This window comes from Pelobates fuscus, chromosome 6 (assembly GCF_036172605.1).
Source record: "Pelobates fuscus isolate aPelFus1 chromosome 6, aPelFus1.pri, whole genome shotgun sequence".
Lineage (NCBI taxonomy): Eukaryota > Metazoa > Chordata > Amphibia > Anura > Pelobatidae > Pelobates > Pelobates fuscus.
In genome coordinates, this window is record NC_086322.1 from 283,992,423 (window position 1) to 284,010,527 (window position 18,105).

Consider the following 18,105-nt stretch of genomic DNA (forward strand, 5'->3'; position numbering starts at 1 on the left):
CAGGCTTAAACTGACATCTGAATATAAGGAAAAATATATTTAAATAAGTTCACCACCTCCAAACAAGTAAAGCATCACACAGAATTACAGCTTTTAGAAGATAAATTAGAAGACAACACTTAATACTTCAGTAAATTGATATATAATTATTTAAATTGTAGACTACTAATTTATGACTAATACTTCCAGGCAAACACAGTACACATTATATTTAGAGCTACTTTTGCCACATACCTGGTAGTTCATGATTGCCCGGAGACACATGATACAAATGTGGACATCGTCCTTTGCGTTATAATGTTTGGAGTTCTTCAGTGTTGCCCGGCCATGTACGAATCTATTAAGGCATAAAGTCAGTGACCTCTATGATTGTATGTACTTAAGATGTAGCTATATTAGTGTGTCTGCTCAGGATAAATACAATGGAATAGGAGCCTATAGTACTGGGTTGGACCAAGCATTGTAGTTTTGAAAACAAAAGTCTAGTAGCGAATAAGATTTCTTGCTTGGGAAATCCAGTAATGGGTGGCATATGAGGGTCTGATATTACCAAGTCTAGGTAATGCATGGAATACAGTACTGCTAACAGGGTATCTGTAACAAATCATCAGCTTATTGGTAGACACATTTACCTGGTGGTCAGGTTCCGTAAACGGGAGGGGGTACTTGAGGGACTTGAAGAGGCAGAAGACTTGCGGATGTCCTCCAAGGATCTATGCAAAACTTTTTTTCTCTCAACTGTTCCATTCTCCGAGCCTTCTGCATCATTCCTAGAACAGAAATACGCATAGATGGTGGAAGGATGTTGGAAGAGAAGCAAGCAGTGGATAGAAAATCACGGAGAACAAGGATACTAAGGAGGAAGAAAGAAGTAGACAATGACAGATGGAGGAAAATGCAGATATTGGGATGGGAGACTTTTTGAGAGTGTCAGAGACAAGACAAGGTTGCACGAATGATGATCGTATAAAAAGGACAATGTAGTTTAAAATTATAGGATTTTTTTGTTCTTGTTATGGTCACCAGAACCACTGAAACCTAATGGTTCTGGTGCCTATAACATGTAAATGGAGGCTCAGCAATGTAAATGCTGCATTTTGTGAGAAAAGGCTGTGTTTATATTACTGCCTAGTAACAATATAACCCAGATGCTTCCTGGTTTATGTCCTGTAATGTTTGCAGGACCTACTTCAGCATCTCTACTCTCTGCATGGAGGCGCTGAATGCTACTCATAGACATGCATTGCAAGAACCCACGTCTAGGAGGAGATGCAGATTAGTACAGAGTGGCATTTGGCCGTGCATGCGCACTAGCCTGCCAATGCGTTCATATAGGAAAGCATAGGATTGGCTGAAATTTTCAAGACTGGTAATGTCAGCCAAGCAGGAAGGACTGGTCCACAGACAGAAGTGCATCGCGGGATATAACTTAAGTAAAAGGCTATTTTTAACCTTTGCAGGGGGGCCAATAATCTAAATAGTTAGAAGGAACCTATAGTGTTTGTATTCCTAACGCGATAGTTTTCCTTTAAATAATGCATGTTAAGAAGCTCTACAAATAGCTCCAGTTGTTATGTGGATGCACCACCCACAAACATCCCTTACAGTACACTTAAAGTGAAACTATGCCTAAAATAACAGCACTTCATGTATGTTAAAACCATTGCCATTTCCTCTTTTATCTCAACAGCTTCTACCTTATTTTCAGCAGCTTTCTGACTCAGATAGTCTTCTTGAGGGGAAATGATAGATAAATATCAGTCGCTCTTGGTGTGAAGCTAGTTACAAAGCACAGACTTTCAGGAAGGTAAAGGGGTAATAAAATAAATAAAATAAATAAAATATTACAAGAGGAGGTTACAAACTCCATATATGTCGTAGCCTTAGTCATAGGCTCTTTGTACATTTTATGTTAGAGTGTATTTAGTTACAGGTTCATTCACATGTTGTGCTGTATACTTGTCTCTTCTGCTTGTTGAGTTCGTAATTACTCAGTTATTTTGTGTCTTTATACCTATATCGAGCAGCTTTATAATTTTTCCCTTTTAGGGGAAGCGTGAAAAGAGATGTCTCAAAGCCATAGTGGAAAGGGTCAGTGCCCTAAGATAAATATATATGTACAGATAACACAATAACCTGGGCAATACTTGCGTGAAGGAACATTGTGCAAAGGCAAGATAATCCACCAGCACATCAAGGCCACCGACTTCCTTGCTCAGAAACTCCTCCACCCACCTTTAATATGAAAGTATTATAGGGAAACATGTGTTAAAAAACAACAACCAACTTATCAGATCTACTTTAGACAAAATATCAGTACAGCCAACCCCTGACCACACCCCGACTCACACCACTAAATTAAAATGCCCCTCTTTGACCATTTGTAATATTGGGAGGTATGTTCCACAGCAGCCATTTTTTGTCACCATGTCACATGTTGAAGTTGGTAGATGGATGCTATATCCCTGAGCAGCCATTTTACTTTAACTTTGTTATTCTGAACCTGACTGGACAAGTGGAGCAATTATGTTTCAGAGTGACCTTCTGTGTGTTGATGCTTTAACGCGAGTTGAAAAGGGCATACTTAATGATACACGTAATTTAATGGCAGCCTTACCCGATATGATTTGTCCGAAGTGAGGTCTCCAGCTCTCGAAGGACCTGAGTGGACTCTTGCGTATGTCTCTTGAACTAAAATGAACAATAACTCAGCATTAGCAGATGACATATTCACCACTTCACGGCCAGTTCAAGTTGAAAGAGGTGAGTTCCGTCACCCAGTGATGTATGTCGATGTAACTCCACTACTCGTCATTCATATCTCTCCCAATACAAAACCAAAGAAGGTTTATAAACAGTTTATGCCATTTTTTTTATGTATGTGCTTGCGTGTGATCAGTGTAAGTCTATGCAAATTATGTAGTTTACATAGAACCATTGTCAGCACAATAATTCCTATAATAGAAGAGTATGATATAATAGAGAAAACAGCCCAGGGATTCCTTTTATTTTGCTACAATCAGGTGGGTTATATATTAGCAATCTATGAAGGGTTGAGAATGTTTGGAGTTGAAGTCAACGATCCTTAGAGAGTCAGAGGTTGCCTACCTCTGCGTGAATACTTTTATATTGTTGGATAGTAAAATAGTCTGTTTAAGTTTTCCCTCTGCATGGAAAAAGGTGGCCTACGGTAAAATACATTGGCACTGACATTTTTTTTTTCATTACTGTGAAACATATATGTGGCAGCCCACCTGGTACCCCGACTGGGTACCTCCACCAAACGCGCTTCCTAGTAGTCGCTGAGTACCATAATCACCGTACCGGATACCATAAGCACTGTAGCCCCCCCTTAGCCGCTGCAGCTTAGCTGGGGTCTCGCCATCCTTTCCACCCTGGACCAACACCTGGATCCAGCTCCCAGTGGGAAGACCTCTCCTCCAAGAGAGTATAGCAGGTATAGCAGTGATTTTGGCAGTATAGCTGTTTGCCCCAACACATGAGTCGATGCTTAATGCTGGGAGTAGACTGGTTTATTGGAGGCCACACATGGCCTTTTATGCAAAAGCCCCTGCAAGGGGTTTCCAATACAAAATTACAGGGAAATCCCTCCCAGGATCCTCTGTGCCTGAAGACATAATTACCTGAGCAAACACATAATTGAATTATCTCTCAGGGACAGAAAATATAACAATTTATAAAACACCCCAAAATACACATAAAATACACGAAAACCCCACAAAAGTCACATCCACTGATAGCCCCGATCTGGGTGACCAACGTATCCAAAAATCACCCAGATCGGTTCAGGGGTTCGGGTTTTCCATGGAAGCCCTGTTTTTGACTGACTTCACATGTGGCATAAGCCCAAAATAGTTCCATGAAATCAGTGCTAGCGGTCGATCAACTTCGGTAACATAAAAACTAATAAACTACCGAACATAATCCATAATTACAATGTGTAGCTTGTTCACCTCATCCATGAGAACAAATCCACCGAACAGTGCCCCTCCAGGTTGTATAGAAACGAACGCAGGCGATGATGGAAGTCCAGCGGTGTTCGGGTGTTTCAGTGTCCGATTTTAGTTCCATGAACTCGATGTCTGCGTTCGCGGGAACAAGATGGCCGACACCTCCTGGTCGTTCATACCAACTGCGGCCACCCAGACGAACAATTAGAACAATGAGGTGGAAATCATTACCAGGTGTCAATTGGGCTTAACAAGCACACGGGTCGTCTCTGGTTCGTGCGGTTGTTCGGTTCACGAACGGCATAGGGAAATTACACGAACCAAGCCTTTTAAACTGTCTTTTACAGGTTTCCCTGCAGGGCCTATAGTCTGTGGGCAGGAGGTTGGCAGGTCATGTTATTCCAAATATATTGCCACCACCTGAACGTGTCTCAAGTCATGGAATTGGAGAGGTTTCTCTTAGAACCTCGGTTCAGTTTTTAAGCATGAACTCTATAGACACTTGTAGATTCAACTAGAATGTAAGCTCGTTTGAGCTGTGCGTCCAATTCATCTTGTTGCAATTACATGTCTATTAGTCCACCTATTGCACAGCTCTATGAAATTTGTTGGCACTTTATAAATAACAATACTGACTGGTTTCTGGCCTACTGCTTGTGTTACACTTGTGAGTTATCTAAAAATATTGTTTAGTGTTTCAGTCGTCTGTTAGTGACATGCAAGGCTACCCACTAAAATGTGAATTGTGGGTAATTCACAGTAAATTTAACTTAAATTTTAAACATTAGGCTAAAATGACCTTCTAGAAAAAGCTGGATTTGTGGAATTTTTCCAGTTTGGCTATGATGGACTAACATTTGAAATTCAAAACAACACACATTGAAATGTATACCCTTGACATGTATTGTAGCAGGAGTTTTTGTGAATATGTATACTTATGTATACAGGGAATTACCTTTCGACTGATCCCTCCTGTATCTACGTAGGTCCTCAACTTCTGTATATATGTTTCTGGCGGGTTTTTAACTTGAAATCGCTCCTAGGAAGAATAAAGGTTTGAGGTGTCACATTTTTACACAGAGGAATCATAGATGTACAGTGGGCTAACTCTATCCTAAGCCTAACAAGTTTCACTTATAATTTTATTATGTGACAGATTATTGCACCAATGATTAGCAATGGTTTGAATTAGAGCCATGGCGTATAGCTGTGGAAAAGACATGCTAAAAGATTGACTGGACTCTGAGATAAATATCATATAATTACACTGGAATGTAGAATGTAGCCTCCCCTATGCTTGTTCACACTCTCCGTGTCCCACTCAAGCCGCCCAGTCTTGCCAACCTACTTACTACCCACCACATATTTAAATTCCACTACCCAACTTATTATCATGTTAAAGAGCTCAGGGTAGATTTATTAAGGGGGAAGCAGGTCCTATCCTGGGTCAAAGAGCTAAATAAGGATCAATCGTCATGTAAACCAATAAAATGTGTCTATAACATTTCCACCATGGGTGGTAGTGGATTGGACAACAAGTGAGATAGCAGATCACAGGAGTTCCTTTGAGAGTCTAAAGCGTGGTTGTTTAAGTAAATCAATATTCATTGCCTTTTTGGGGGGAAGCAAGAGCATAACTTGTTTTTTTATCCTCAAGGTGTGTTATAATTTGCCAAATAGATTATTGTCTCCTGAATGGGGGTTCCTAGTGAAAATAATTTCACCAAAGATATACAAAAGGCAAAGGGGGAGCAGGAGAAAGTAGGATTATGATAAAATATCCTGAAGATTTGGTTTCCCTACTAGTTTCGGAGAAGGGAAAATAAACCGAAAAAGGGGGGGGGTGGGGGGGGAAAGTGTATAACAAAACAAGTGCAACCTCAATAAATGAATTAAAACTTAACTTTTAATAGAAACATATATAAATTAGGTGAAAAAAACCTTGGAGACGAAAAGTTAAAAATATGCGTGGGTGGAGGGAGCCACCCACCAAGTCTGTCTGAGACTAGTAACAAGATAGCCTAATTGACTATCAGATGGTTAACTGTCTAGACTGTGCATATTTTTAAAACAGTTTTAAACACTCAACCGCTGCTACGTGAGAACGCTCAGGTTATAGCAGCGTGTTCACACAATGTTATGTGACAGAGGTTTCAAACCCGCTCATCCAGGCTGATGGAGGCTGGTGACCTAGCCTGGAGCGAGTAGCAATAGGTGTGTTCCCAAGATGAGCCAGAGCGGCGAAACGCTCCTCAGGGGAACACACCGGCGCTATCCACATGTCACTGCACCAACAGTGACTTATATATGCTTGAATCTTAGCAATCTAATTAACTATTTCTAATCGCTCCAGGCCAGGTCACCAGCCGACACAGCAATAATCCTACTTTCTCCTGCTCCCCTATTGCCTTTTGTATAATTTTTAAATATAATAAATTATAACACTAATTTAATACAACCTCATGTTTAGAAATGATGTGTATGTCCCTGATAAAAGACACCTTAACTTGACCAACCTCTCTATAAGAAAATGTCCCAATTCATCACTCTGCAGTAGGTTCTTACCTGATCACACACCAGTTCCCATTTCTTGTCTTGGTCGTACTGACGAAGAACATTTATCTTATCTGGAGGAAGGTTCATGGTTTTCTAAAAGAAAGTTGAATAAAGGGTTGAGAAACAGTTGCAGGACAGAACTAAATGACACATTAGATGTACAATATTAGAGATGTCACATACGAGAAGAAAAAAGTAACCTGGGTGGTGCCATAGGGTCTGTGTAGCCAAGTGACACTCTAAGCAACAGAAACACTACAGCTGAATATAGTGGTCCTGGTGCAATGGGCTCATCCCTGCATCCCAATAATTGTAAACACTGTATTTTATGAGAAAAGGCACTGTTTACATTTGTCCATAAGAACAATTATAGTGGCTGTCTCAGGACCAATGTTCGGTGTCTTCTACTTGAATTTGAATCTAGCGTTGGGAAAACATATTTGATAGTAAAAAAAAATTACCATGTAAACTTTACTTACTTTTAAAAAGCTACACTTAAAAAATGAAGTTCAAACCATAATTAAGATTATTGTAAACTTTTATCCCCTATTCTGATATGCTGTAAGAAACGGACTCACCTACAACGTTGCTTTTTTTTCTTCCGTTTTTCTATATATTGTTATAAATTATATGTAGATCAAAATTGGAATAGAAATTGTTGAACCTACTGTTAATTACTGAGTCTGGATCATATACCCATGACTTATCTGTATCTTGTATCCTGCTTCTAAAAAAAAGCATTAGAATGGTCTTGTTTTATCCCCACAAGCTCGATGTATACAAAGATAGCCAGTATTTTTTTACTTAAAAACCATGCTAACCAAAGCTCATTCAAAAGAACCCACAGAGACCTAAAGAGGGGCACAGGGAGGACGATTTGACATGCCCATCAGACAAACTTTGTGCAGACAGAAATAAAGGCTCTCGAGGGCTGGAAGACAAAGAGTTGAATTTCTAGGTTAAAATACAACTGTGATATCAGCTAGGCATTGATAGTAATCTGAAATTTCTACAGAGCACACAATTAACTCTTTTGATCGGTTAATACAAAAGTTATTTTTTACAATAAACAACAAGTTGACAGGACCCGGATATCTATATTATATATAATTCTCCAAGACCTCTGATAAGATTGCAACATCTTTTGTGTTCTTATCATAGACAGCATGATGTGATCTGTGTGTGTGCACACTTTTGCGAAAGATATGGAGTAATCAGACGAAAAGGAAGTGACTGGTGTGAATTCAACTGTCCCTGTTTTGACACCACGAAGTCTGCCTGTTTAGCTGATATTTCGCATTGTAGTGAATTTGTCATCGATTTTGAAATAAACACAATAGCCTACAATAAAATGAACTAAAGTAGTATAAACATTTTTTTTTCCTATTTAAATGTTGATTACTTCTGCATATTATTATTGTCTTTGAACATTGTACAGCGCTACAGAATTTGCTGGGGCTATATAAATAATAAAATAATAATAACTGAAAGTCAGTGACGTACACTGGACCTCTGCATTTTTAGATGTATGACGATTTTGATGGAGAAATATACGAACCTCCACTGGAAAGTTTTATTTAGTTTTTTTTTAAAGAAATGTGGGTATATTCCATTTTAACTAAAAAAGTATTTTAAAAGCATATCAAAACAAATCTAAACTATCACTTTTTAAGAGTTACCTATTGTCAAGCTTGTCATTCCCCCCCAGCTGTCACCGATGACGTCTGTAGAAAAAAAAAAAAGGAGCATTTTCTATGGAGGATCCCGAAGGCCTTGTGGGATCCTCTTTAGACGCGCATGCACGAACGCTGAAGCTCCAGGAGCTGAAGAGAACCAGACAGAAGAGGATGATGGCGCACACAACGGACAGATTCAGCTAAGTACAAACTTCCTTCGCCTGCCACCCATGACCTTCGAATCCCAAGTGGAGATGTCAACATTGAAGGTGTTCGTAAATTATGTAAAGATCCCAAACGATAACAGAGCAACTTTAACATGAACAAAGAGGTAAATCGTATACGGCACAACATGTCAAGGTAGGGATAACAAAAGTACGGGAGAACGAATAAACTAGCCAATCAGCCTCAGGCCCCACAATTGACCCCAGGGAAGCCACCCTCCAGCAAAAGGTAGGAAACTGGAGGGTGGGTTTTAAAATGTTTTTACGTGTGTGTAAGTATGTCTGTGTGTGTGTGTGTCAGTGTATATGCCTGTCTGTGGGTGTCAGTATGCCTGTCAGTGTATGTGCCTGTGTGTGTCAGTATGTCTGACAGTGTTTGTGTCAGTATGTCTATCAGTGTATGTATCTGTGTGCGTTAGTATGTCTGTCAATGTATGTATTTGTGTGTCAGTATGTCAGTCAGTTTGTGTGTCTGTGCATCTGTAAGTTAGTGTATCTGTGTGTGTCAGTATGTCTGTCGGTGTATGTGCCTGTGTGTCAGTATGTCTGTCAGTATGTCTGTCGGTGTTTGTGTCAGTATGTCTATCAGTGATGGGTCTGTGTGTGTCAGTGTATGTATCGGTATGCGTCAGTATGTCTGTCTGTATATGTGTGTGTGCGTCAGTATGCCTGTCAGTTTGTGTGTCAGTATGCCTGTCAATGTATGTATTTGTGTGTGTCAGTATGTGTCTGTATCTGTAAGTAGTCAGTGTGTGTATCTGTGTATTTGCATGTGTGTCAGAGCACCAAAATTATTTATAAACACACATTCAAAAAACAACACTACACATAAATGCACGCTTGCATCCAAACTCTAACACCACATACAAACACATTCAGACAAACATACTTCATACAAAAACATGCTTACATTCAAACAGTGTAAAATACAAGCATGGGTAGAACCCTACCTGTCAATGCATTGTTGGAGTTGCACAACAGATAGGGTTCTACCTTTTGTCCAACCTTGCAATTGGGGGGGCAAATAAAATTCTTGCACCAGGGATCTTTATACTTTAGTTCCGCCACTGCGTTGGGGTGGAGGGTGGAATTCATGTAAGGGAGTGGAGGGGCACGGTCCAAGGGGGCCCTAGCAAATGCTTGCCCAGGATCCAATCATTATTAAAGACGGCCCTGCATACATGCTACAGATCAGCGGTGCCCAAAAGGTAGATCCCCAGATGTTTTCAAACTACAGCTTCCATGATGCTTTCCCATTCTAAAGGCGGGCAAAGAATCATGGGAGTTGTAGTTTGAAAACATCTGGGCATATACCTATTGGGCACCCTTGCTATAGATCATCACTATACTACAGTGTATTCTTCTGATCCTGTTGGCTTACAGGACAAATTCAAATAAAGTGTACCACTGTACTGATCCATGTGACTGACAGTTCAGAATTCAATATCACAAATTGTAACTAAGAAATGTGAACAATTATAATTGATAAACTCTCCACCACATATTGGGTGAAAGGAATTTGAAAAACATATGCTTTGAACAATATATTTTTTTCTTCCTTGTATGAATAAAGGTTAGAAGACGTATATCACTTTTGCATTCTAACATTTTTGTAATACTTTTTCTTGAGAGTATCTCAGTAAGGTTTATTAAAACACAGTCCATGAGTCAACGTGAATGTGAGCTGATGTCTATAAATTATGATGTGGCCTCCTTGTGATTTGTGACTTGTGATGTAAACAAAGAGTTGGGAAATCACTGGCTATGCGGTAATACACCAAGAATGCGATGTAACAAAATGATACAAAGAGAAAGGATTACACAAAAATATGAAAAAAAAAATTAAGAAATAAAAAAATGTGTAAAAAAGGAAAAACCCAAGCTTATTCTTGCAATAAGTAACAAGATATTAACAATATTGTTCATCTCACAGCGTAATAAAAAAAAAACGATTCTCTACTCTATATAAACTCTTTCAATATAATCCTCAAAGGGACCTGTCGAAAATCAGGAGCTTGTGGCATAGGCACATTTGCCACACTGAATATTTAAGCACTTGTAACCCGTGGATCTTTTTCCTTTAACCTCAGTCACCCACATGCCATCTTCACCCGGACATCCCGTGCCAAATTATAGCTTTTTATGTGCTTGTTTTAATGTATGGAGACCCCAGGCAGCAACTTCAGGTCCTTATTTGTTTACACGGTTACACCCCCTATGGTATCCCTTACATATTACCTTGTCTTTGCTAAGACCCCTGGAATACCATTGGGCTCTACTTCATGTATCACATATATATGCATTGATATCGTGATGTCTCCAATTGTCTGTTTCTCCGCAGGGGCACAATATGTAAAAACAATGATCTCGAAATTGCGACTGGGAAGACACTGCAATTCTTGTATTTTTGATCTCTTGTATATTCAGCAATGGTTAATTCTTGCCATGGCAATACTACTCTACAATGAAATGTCATCTTGGAGCGCCTATTCAAACAATGTATGTGATTGCTTCTTTTGAACAATACATTTTTATTTCATTAAATTTTTTTAAAGAAATTTATGTAAAATAAGTCCATTAACTCCTCATAAAATATATAATGTAGATGGCTAACAAGGGTCAATAAAAGGAGAGATCCCAATTTTTGTAGTGAATTTAATTATGCAAATGTCTCATCTACTAGTCGACTGATTTGATCATGCCAGTTTGTAGCCCATGGAACAGTGCAGCTAAGTGGAATGGGCCTTGACATGGCTAAGAGACAGGCATAGGAGGTGTTACTGTGGGGGTTTGGCTATAGAAAGTGGGGGTGGGGTTTTAGATTATTGGAATATATATAAGAGCCATTTTAGATTAAGGGCCATCTTAATTACTCGTCGCTTACCTGTTTTGTCCCACCCTCCCTCCCTTTACACAGGTTCTCGATCCCGTTTGGTCACAGCAGCGGAGGATGGATAAACAAGTTTGGTTGTAGGATGTTTGTCCAGATGTAACATAGTTTAGTTTGCTTAGAACTGTTAGGTTTGGATAGAATTTGGTTGGTTCAAGCTCGTCGGTAGCTCCGAACCTGGTGTGTGTAGGGTGTATCTTGGTATACCCCTACATGGTGGAACATGGTAAATCATGCCCTCGGTGGCAATGGTTTAAGTGGTTAGATGTTATTTATGTTAATATTGTTTGTTATGGGGGTCATTGTCAGTGTCAAATTGTTAAAAGAGTTGGGGCTGAGATGTTATGTAAAATATGTTGACAATGACCTTTAATAATTTAACAATTTTTAATAATTTATATATTTTTATTTATTAATAAAGCTGTGATAATTTTCCCAAACATAAGGTGTCTGAGTATCCTTTGTTTTTTTTGTTTAATACCGCATATGCCGGAAAGGCGACTATGCATATGTCATGGCTTTTTGGACAATTTAAAGTTGCTATGAATTCATTACAAATTCCCAATAATTAAAGACTTAAGTGAATGATGTTGACAATAAAAACACAGCAATTCATAATCTTAGATTATTGTAATCAGCCACAAGGGTCCAGCTGTGGACCTTACAGTGTTACCTAGACTCCAGTGATCATTATCTGCATTCATTGCAAAACCACAACTGTGTATTTGTATCAAAAGACTTTGCAAAAGTGCATGCGGACAGGGTTGTTGGTATTTTGTTTGTTGGGGGCAAGATGCAACATTAACAATATTTCCTCAATGATAAAATTAGTTTTGTCCTCTACTCTTAGAAAATTCACCTCCACTCACGGTTTGGCAGCTTATGCCACAATGATGTCACTAAGCATCACTTATTCTACAGCTATCCAAAGCAAACGTCTATAAACAAATATTTTTTTTATTTTTTTTACAAATACAGATGTAATTACATATGTCCAGCATATACAGCTCATTGGCAATTTTATTAGCAATCATAAGAATTTATAAGGTCATAATAATAGGCCATTTAATCTATCCTTATGTGTATCTATCTGGTAGTATGCAATGTCCTGTGTACATTTTATAATGTACCTATAGACTGTAAGCTTGTTAGAGCAGGGTCCTCTTCAACCTATCGTTCCTGTAAGTTTTCTTGTAATTGTCCTATTTATAGCTAAATCCCCCCTCTCATAATATGGTAAAGCGCTACGGAATCTGTTGGAGCTATATAAATGGCAATAATAATAATACACATTTGTATGCATACTGTATCTAAAGTATGTATTAAAGTATTCTCTTGGGGAAAATTCCTGGGGCAAAGGGGGATAGCTACCCAGAACACAAACTCACCAAATGCCCTGTTTGTCCACAGAAATAAAATCAATACCTATCAATAACTATTTGCAAACTGGTTTATGTCACCGGATTTGCTCTGTGAAGCCTGAGACTTCTAAATAATATAACTTTGAATATACAGTAATGGACTGTAATGCTACCAGGAGAAATCGTCTAAGTTATATTTTAGAAGGTGTGGCAGATTGACACCCAGTTTACATGTCTTCTTTTTCTTCCTGTGTGCTGTTGTAGACCTTGAAAACAAGTGTGCTTTTCTTGGACGGTAGGATTTAAAAAAACTTTTGCTGTAGGTAGATAGGAACAGCATCTCTCTACATTGAGCTAAGCCTGAAGGTACAGACAGGGCCGCCATCAGAAATTTTGGGGCCCCTAACTCAGCTCAGGGTCTGGGCCCCCTGGGGCCCGCCTCCAATCCCGCCCACAGGAGTACACACACAGACACAAAAACACACACTGATACAAAAGGACCCAGATACACACACACACACAGATACATACTAACCGACACACATACTGAAACAGACATACACGCATATAGGCATACATACTGACACACACATACTGAGACATACACACATATACAGACACACAGGCGCACATAGTGACAGACAGACACATACTAACATACATACAGACACACATGCATGAGGACATACACATACATACACCGACATACATACATACATACACACAGACATACATTCATTCATACTGGCATACATACAGCAACTAACATCCATACACACATACATACATACACAGACATACATTCATAATAGCATACATTCATACTGGCATACATGCATATATACAGGCATACTGACAGACATGCATACTGACATCCATACACACATACACACAGACATACGTTCATAATGACATGCAGACATACATTCATACTGACATACTGACATACATGCATACATACAGACATACATTCATAATGACATACATACATACATACATAATGACGGGGTCCTTGAACTTTTTAAACAGGGGGCCAGTTCACGGTCCCTCAGACACTGTTGGGCGCCGGACAATAAACAATATTTCTATTCCTATGCACACTGCACACACACGCATAAGGACATAAATACACACACACACATACTGACACACATACATATATAAACAGACAGACATATACATACATATTGAAATACATACAGATGCATACACACAGACAGACATGCATACATACACATACTGACTTACACACACAGACAGACAGACATACATACTGACACATACATACACACATACATACTGACATACATACACACATACGTGCTGACATACATACTGACAGACACACACACATACATACATACACACATATATACACACACACATCATACTGACATACATACACACATACACACATACTAACATACATACATACTGACACACATACATAGATACATAGATACATACATACTTTCCCCAGACTGAACAGAACAAATGCTGCATCACTGGCCCCAACTCCATCAGGACAGCCCACCCGTCCCTATGCTCCAATGATGATTGTTGGGAGGCATACCGTAACCATTACAAAGCACTATAGTGGTTGTGGTGATTTGAGTTTTCCTTTAATCCTTGTTTGTTGAGGTAGTAAGGTTAGAGATCAAAAAGTGAAAGAGGGGTTGAACGAACTTCTGTAAGCATTTTCATTGTATTGCTTTGGCCTGTGAATAGACATTTCTAAATTATATCAGGTTACTAGATCAAGGAGTATTTGACCACGTGAACAAGACACCTCACACTTGTACTTTGTTTCAATGTTTCAAGAATGGTATCTCCCATGAAACATGTCATTGTTGTGGAAAAACCTTGCTGCTAGGAAGGCCTGGGGTTTTTAATCGTTGCAGACATTTTAACTTGTTCTGTTAGCTCTACGATGATCTGCAGGTGTCTGTTGGTACTTCCCCTCCCTGTGGGTTTCCTGCTTCTGTTTTTAAGCTTGCTCTTGCAGCAGAGAATACGTTTAGTGGGGTGGGGCGTGGTGGCGAAAGAGGAGCACTACAAGTAGACAGGAAGAAGACGAAGAACTTTGATTGTGGGACGTAGATATAGGAAACGGTGGAAGATATAATGGACAGACACACACTTGTGCACATGTATGTCCACAGGACCAGGCTCAGAACAGACATTATGTTGGATGACATCACAAATTTCCTGTCCTTACTTTGCACTGGTCATACAGGGTGACGTGCTCCCATGATGCATTGCTAATCAGTGTCCCTCTCTCTAGCCTAAACGGTCTTTGGAAGCACTTGCTGAAACATCATAGGGCATAGAAACATAGAATGGGACGGCAGATAAGAATCATTCGGCCCATCTAGTCTGCCCAATTTTCTAAATACTTTCATTAGTCCCTGGCATTATCTTATAGTTAGGATAACCTTATGCCTATCCCACGCATGCCTAAACTCCTTCACTGTGTTAACCTCTACCACTTCAGCTGGAAGGCTATTCCATGCATCCACTACCCTCTCAGTAAAGTAATACTTCCTGATATTATTTTTAAACCTTTGTCCCTCTAATTTAAGACTATGTCCTCTTGTTGTGGTAGTTTTTCTTCTTTTAAATAAAGTCTCCTCATTTACTGTGTTGATTCCCTTTATGATATCTATACATTGGTACTCCAGAGGTTGTGTGCTTAGTATGTGATGAGTCAACAAAACTGGAAATCTCAAAGCGAGCCATTACAGATAGATGGGCCACTTTATATTTTTTGAAAAGGCAACATGGGAGTAGAGCAATGAAGACCACTAAAATGTATGTAACTTATAGGAACACTCCACTTTAATTTATAAAAGTGCCAATATCTGTTGAAAACTGCACTTTTTGTAAAAGGAAAAAGAAAGGACAAACTTTTCACTCAAAACATTACAGCAAGCTAAAGTACTTAGGGGTCCGGATTGTCCCTTTAAATACCGGGTATGGTTTATTCATGCATGCATTGAAACTACTGGCATGACTATTCTTTAAAAAAACAAAACAAAAAAACAAACAAACTATACTTCCCTTCCGGTTTCTTAGATTCAAGAACTCATCAGCACAACAAGCAAGTTGGTCTCCACAAACACACTCCATGAATATAGTTCACTACAGTTTCACCAACAATGACTTCACCACCATCAGGCAGATCATCATACACAAACAGACCTCATTCTCCTAACCACAACCCATCTGCATACTTCTACAGAGACATCAAATCCGTTGTTTGAATGTCGAAATCTGATTGTATCAGAAATGTTTTTTATTCACAATCACATGCAATCTGCAAAGTTGAAGAAAGTCAGCAGGAACATTCAGTTGGTTTCTATAGCAAATGTTCCACCTTTAGAATATTGGCCAAGGATGACATTATATACACCCCACTATGTCCATGTCAGGATCGGTGTGTACAGTGGTGTATTCTGGTTTCGTGCTGCCCTAGGAATGACAAAACTCAGCTTGGCGGGCAGTCGGAAGGTCTGGCAGACAGGTTAACGGTGGAGGCGGGTGGCGAGGAAGTTCTGATCCAGCTTTATTCAGCATGATTCTAGTTTTTAATATTGTTTATCATACTTAATTTGACTATGTAATCACGGTGGTAGAGAAAAATAAAAGCAAAAAATGCCCCACCACATGAATAATGTAGAAAATATTAGAATGTATAGAATCTTTGTGTAAACAGGATCATCAAATTTTACTCCTCACATAAAGGCGGTGCCAAAGCTTTCATTACCCAGTTAAGCCGTGCAGGATACATTTTGTTTTATAGTAATCCCTAGACTTGTGCATTTGGTTTTGGCCGATTTGCAATTCGTCCGAATTTTGGAGATCTGGGGGTCATCTGAATTCCGTAACTCCAAATTGGCACAAAAAAAATAAAAATACACCCACACAAAGGACAACAGTTTTGTTTGTGTCAGATTTCCACCGGTCAAAAGGGGACTGTACTGCCAATTGTGGGACAAAATATGACAAATAATATTTTGTTAAAATTATGAAAATATTATAAATATTAAAATATTATTTAATATGAATATTAATATGAACATTAATATGACAATATTAATTATTATAAAACCCTGCCCACAATTTTAAATTAAAGAGATAGGAATGGAGAAGAAGCTTTTTGTGGGGTGGAGGGTGGGCAAATAAGCAACTAAGCTGGACATGACAGACAAGAGGTCGGTATCTCTTGTCCAATCTAGTGGTAGAAAAACAATTGGGGCACAGCCACTAATTGTTTATTTCATTCACAGATCAATCAAAGTGACCAACAGAGGGGTAATAAAACACTACAGCAGGTCTCTTCTAGACACTTTGATTTCAACTACAGAGAGGGAGTCAGAAAGGGTTTGCCTCGTTTTACCATTGCTCTGCCTTATAGGCCAGGAAAAAAAAAGAAACCAATACAATTCGGTTCCACTTGCCCTGCCACTGCCACTTACATCAACTTTGATTCCTTGATTTAGAATAGTTTTACTGATTTGTGATTTTCTTTTTTTGTTATTGCTATTGAGAGACAGATTATTTGTTTTGTATTGTGCTTCAGAGCCACTGCTTGTGTTTTGCAAATTGCAAGCTTCTCCCCTTAGTAATGTACAGTGTGGCAGTTTACTACACAGGTAAACCCTGTCTGCACTGAGTGTGAAAGGCATTCTTTTAATTTGTTGGGGGAAAAAAAAATAGTATTCTAAAATGTGGTGATGTCGGTTGTAGTGATTTTTTATTGTAGTGATTTTGCACTTCCAGTCTTCCAGATGTCTGCTACCTCTGCAGATGAGATTGGTGGACGTTGAGAGGGCACTGTTCTTTCTCTAAACTGAAGGACGGTCACTCACGTTACAGACTGGATGTGTGGGAAAGGTTTGTTCTTCTCAGGGTGGAAGAGTTGAGTGGTCCCACGTATCCGATCTGTATCATGAGTGACCATTCTTCAGTGTTGGGGAAAAAACAGTTCCCTTGCAGCTTCTACGAACTGCGTGTGTGGAGGTAGCAGGTGTAGTCACACCACAAGACTCAGCCAGGCAAGATGAAAGCACTACAATGAAAGAGGGTGCAACAGCAGGAATAATTTAATTTGAAAAAAAGGGTAATTTACAGAAAATGAAAGGGGAAGTCAGTGGACCCAGTAACACATTCCACCCTTTAATTTTTTTGTAAAATACCTTTTTACCCTTTTTTAAAAATTATATACCTCCTGTTGCTTCTACAATGTTTTTTTCCCCCTCAATAGCCGAAGGACTGTCAGTGCCGCTACAAACGTGATATGTGGGAAATCTTTGAAAATATCTCCTGCTGCTACCCATTTTTCATTAATGCAAGATCGCAAAAGGAAAAATAATCATTATAAAACTGCTCTCTCAAATTTTGTTTTACAGAGATAATATAATTATA

General features: G+C 39.1%; 1 protein-coding gene across 1 annotated transcript in view; it reads right to left on the reverse strand.

The window, feature by feature from the left end:
- Positions 1-18,105, reverse strand: part of FMNL1 (formin like 1) — a 59,963-nt gene that overhangs the window by 31,616 nt on the left and 10,242 nt on the right. Inside the window, exons 2-7 of the mRNA XM_063459327.1 lie at positions 6,537-6,620; positions 4,927-5,010; positions 2,618-2,691; positions 2,137-2,235; positions 633-770; positions 235-337 (exon numbers count right to left, since the gene is read on the reverse strand). Of these exons, the coding sequence (XP_063315397.1) occupies positions 235-337; positions 633-770; positions 2,137-2,235; positions 2,618-2,691; positions 4,927-5,010; positions 6,537-6,620 (582 nt within the window). The remainder of the gene's footprint in view (positions 1-234; positions 338-632; positions 771-2,136; positions 2,236-2,617; positions 2,692-4,926; positions 5,011-6,536; positions 6,621-18,105) is intronic.